The 2,450-nt window shown below is 45.5% G+C and overlaps 1 protein-coding gene across 2 annotated transcripts in view; it reads right to left on the reverse strand.

Moving 5' to 3' along the window:
• otpa (orthopedia homeobox a) overlaps positions 1-1,428 on the reverse strand; it is a 3,392-nt gene extending 1,964 nt beyond the window's left edge. Inside the window, exons 1-2 of one of the 2 annotated variants that reach the window (XM_014028637.1) lie at positions 1,276-1,428; positions 421-848 (exon numbers count right to left, since the gene is read on the reverse strand). In XM_014028637.1, coding sequence (XP_013884091.1) covers positions 421-848; positions 1,276-1,312 — 465 coding nt within the window. In that variant the 5' untranslated portion in view covers positions 1,313-1,428. Of the gene's footprint in view, positions 1-420; positions 849-1,236 lie in introns of both variants that reach the window. The other variant, XM_014028636.1, reaches the window with a different exon arrangement.
• Between the last annotated feature and the right edge of the window lie 1,022 nt (positions 1,429-2,450).

The raw sequence follows: 2,450 nt of genomic DNA on the forward strand, positions 1-2,450 counted from the left end.
CAGTAAAGTAATGCAAAGTATTTATTTTGCTCCTGTCAAGATAAAATCGCGACCTTCACTCCAATAATTTAAGCAAAAACAAAAAAACCAAAAACCTGTAAAAATAAAAATCGCAATCAAATTGACCCAAAAGTTGAAGTAAATTTTCTAAAATTATTAAACAATAATCTATGAGGTCTTTTAATTTCCTGATTCACCGCAAACCAGGTTGAAGCTGCAGAAACTGGTCATCAGGTTATTTGCTGGTTTTCTGAAGATGTTTGTGTTTAAAGCTTTCAGCTCACACACTTTGACTCAAACACTGAAGCTGGGCTTTATGTGCGTTTTGAGTGGAAACGTCGCGCGCGTTTTGTCCCCTTCAGCTGACTCGCGGTGTCCAGGCGGAACCAGCACGTGATAAAGTCCTCCCGGGCTGCCCACCTGCACCCTGGACTCCGTCAGGCCGATCCTCAGAGCCAGCTCCTCGCGCATGAAGATATCTGGGTAGTGCGTCTTGGCGAAGCTCCTCTCCAGCTCGTTGAGCTGCGCCGGGGTGAAGCGGGTCCGGTGCCGCTTCTGCTTCTGGCTCTGCTGCGCTCCGGACTGGTTCTGGTTCTGGTTCTGGTTGTTGTTGCTGTTGTTGTTCTGCTGCTGCTTCTCCTGCTCCTTGTTGTTCACCTGCTGCACCGGGTTGGATCCCGCGCCGCCGCCGCCGCTGATGTCCTCACCGGGGAGCATGGTGGCTCCTTCCACACCGTCCGGACCCGGGCCCAGCTCCCCGGAGTGTCCCTGGTCCGGTCCACCACCGCCCAGCCTACACTTTAAAGCCTCCCTGTGGCCCAGAAGCTCTGCGGCGGCATCCTTCATCCCTGCAGGGGAGAGGAGAGACGTGCGTAATTACGCACAGAAATATAAACATCACAGGAGGGAAAGGTGAAACATAAACTGTATTATTATTATTATTATTATTATTATTATGGAATAAAAGGATCAAATGCATGCATCAAACACAACATTAAAAACACAGTATATTCATGCATGTTTCAATCTGCTCCTTAAATCCTCCTCATTCTGTTCGATCTGCTCAGATCTCTTAGAAAATGGTTCAATCAAATTATGTAATAATAAGAAGAATAATAATTACTTTTCCAATGAATTAAGCGAGTTTGGCTCAATTCAGGCACATTAAGACAATCTAAGAAGCAAATTGACAATTGTCTGAAGTGAAATGTAAGATTAGAAGTTGCTCCAGCTTACAGTAGAGTTGGAGACCGGAGTTTGGTGATGATAACTCACCGAGGCGAGCATCCAGGAGGTCGGCATGAGAGAGCATTGCGCACCGCTCCAGGGCGAAATGCTCTTCTCTCCCTCCCAAAATAAATAAATAAATAAATAAAAACAAAAATAAATAAAAAAATCTCTATGACTTTAACCTATTTAAGAAAAATATATGGCCTAAATGAAAGCAAATTCGGTTTGTGGTTAAAAGGGAGCTTGGTTGCATTATAATGGAGTTTAGAGGGACGGGGAGGCGCTTAACGGTGGACTGAACCCGTGAGCTCCAACAAACGAGGACCAATCAGAGCCGAGGCCCGAGGTATGTCACCCCCCCCCCCCCCCCCCCCCCCCANGTCCTGGGGCTGTTTCCTCTCAGATCAATGGTTGGTGGGGGTGCTGGGGGTCCTGCAGCCCGGCAGTGGGCTGCCTGTGATTAATGGGCAGATCTGGGTGAGAAAGTGCAGCTCGGTAATAAGAACGTCTCATTCGGTCCCGGAGAAGCCAGGCGTGGAAGAAGCCCGGCCCGAGATGCACGACACCTCAGGGGGAAGAAAAGGCTGAGAGCAGGAGCCTTCCTCCCCTCAGCCTCCTCATCATCATCACAGGACCTGCATCATCTCAGCAGCCTCAGCTCGTGCTGCTGCTGCAGCAACTGGACGGAACCAGAACCATCCCCTCAGCCAACACCCTGGGTCTGAACAAAAACCCAAACAGACACCAGAGCTCTGACGTCATAAGCACCATGTGGACCAGACAAGATGAGCTGCTTCAGACCCGCAGGATGTGTTTTAATCATGACGTCATCAATCTGCAGTAAAGTCTAATTACTGCAAATAAACTGTGCATTTTATTTGATGTGCAGCTAAAATGTATAATTTTATCTTTTCAATCTAAACTCAACCAGGCGTGAAGATTATCTGTTAACACATCTAAAAACTTTTTACGGAAACAATAAACAGCTTTTACATCATTTAAGCAACAATTCGAGATAATTAGTAAACTCTGCTGATTTATGATTTATTCCAATCATTCTGAAACAAACAGAGGCGCCTTACATAAACATTTATGTAGGGGCCTTTTTCTTTTATTTCCTTTTGTTTTGCTCATTGTGCTTTTAGCTGATTCTGTCAACCATGAGCTATCTGATGTAATAATTACTTCAATTTTATTATTATAAATATTATATTTTATAT

This window comes from Austrofundulus limnaeus, unplaced genomic scaffold (assembly GCF_001266775.1).
Source record: "Austrofundulus limnaeus strain Quisiro unplaced genomic scaffold, Austrofundulus_limnaeus-1.0 Scaffold790, whole genome shotgun sequence".
NCBI lineage: Eukaryota > Metazoa > Chordata > Actinopteri > Cyprinodontiformes > Rivulidae > Austrofundulus > Austrofundulus limnaeus.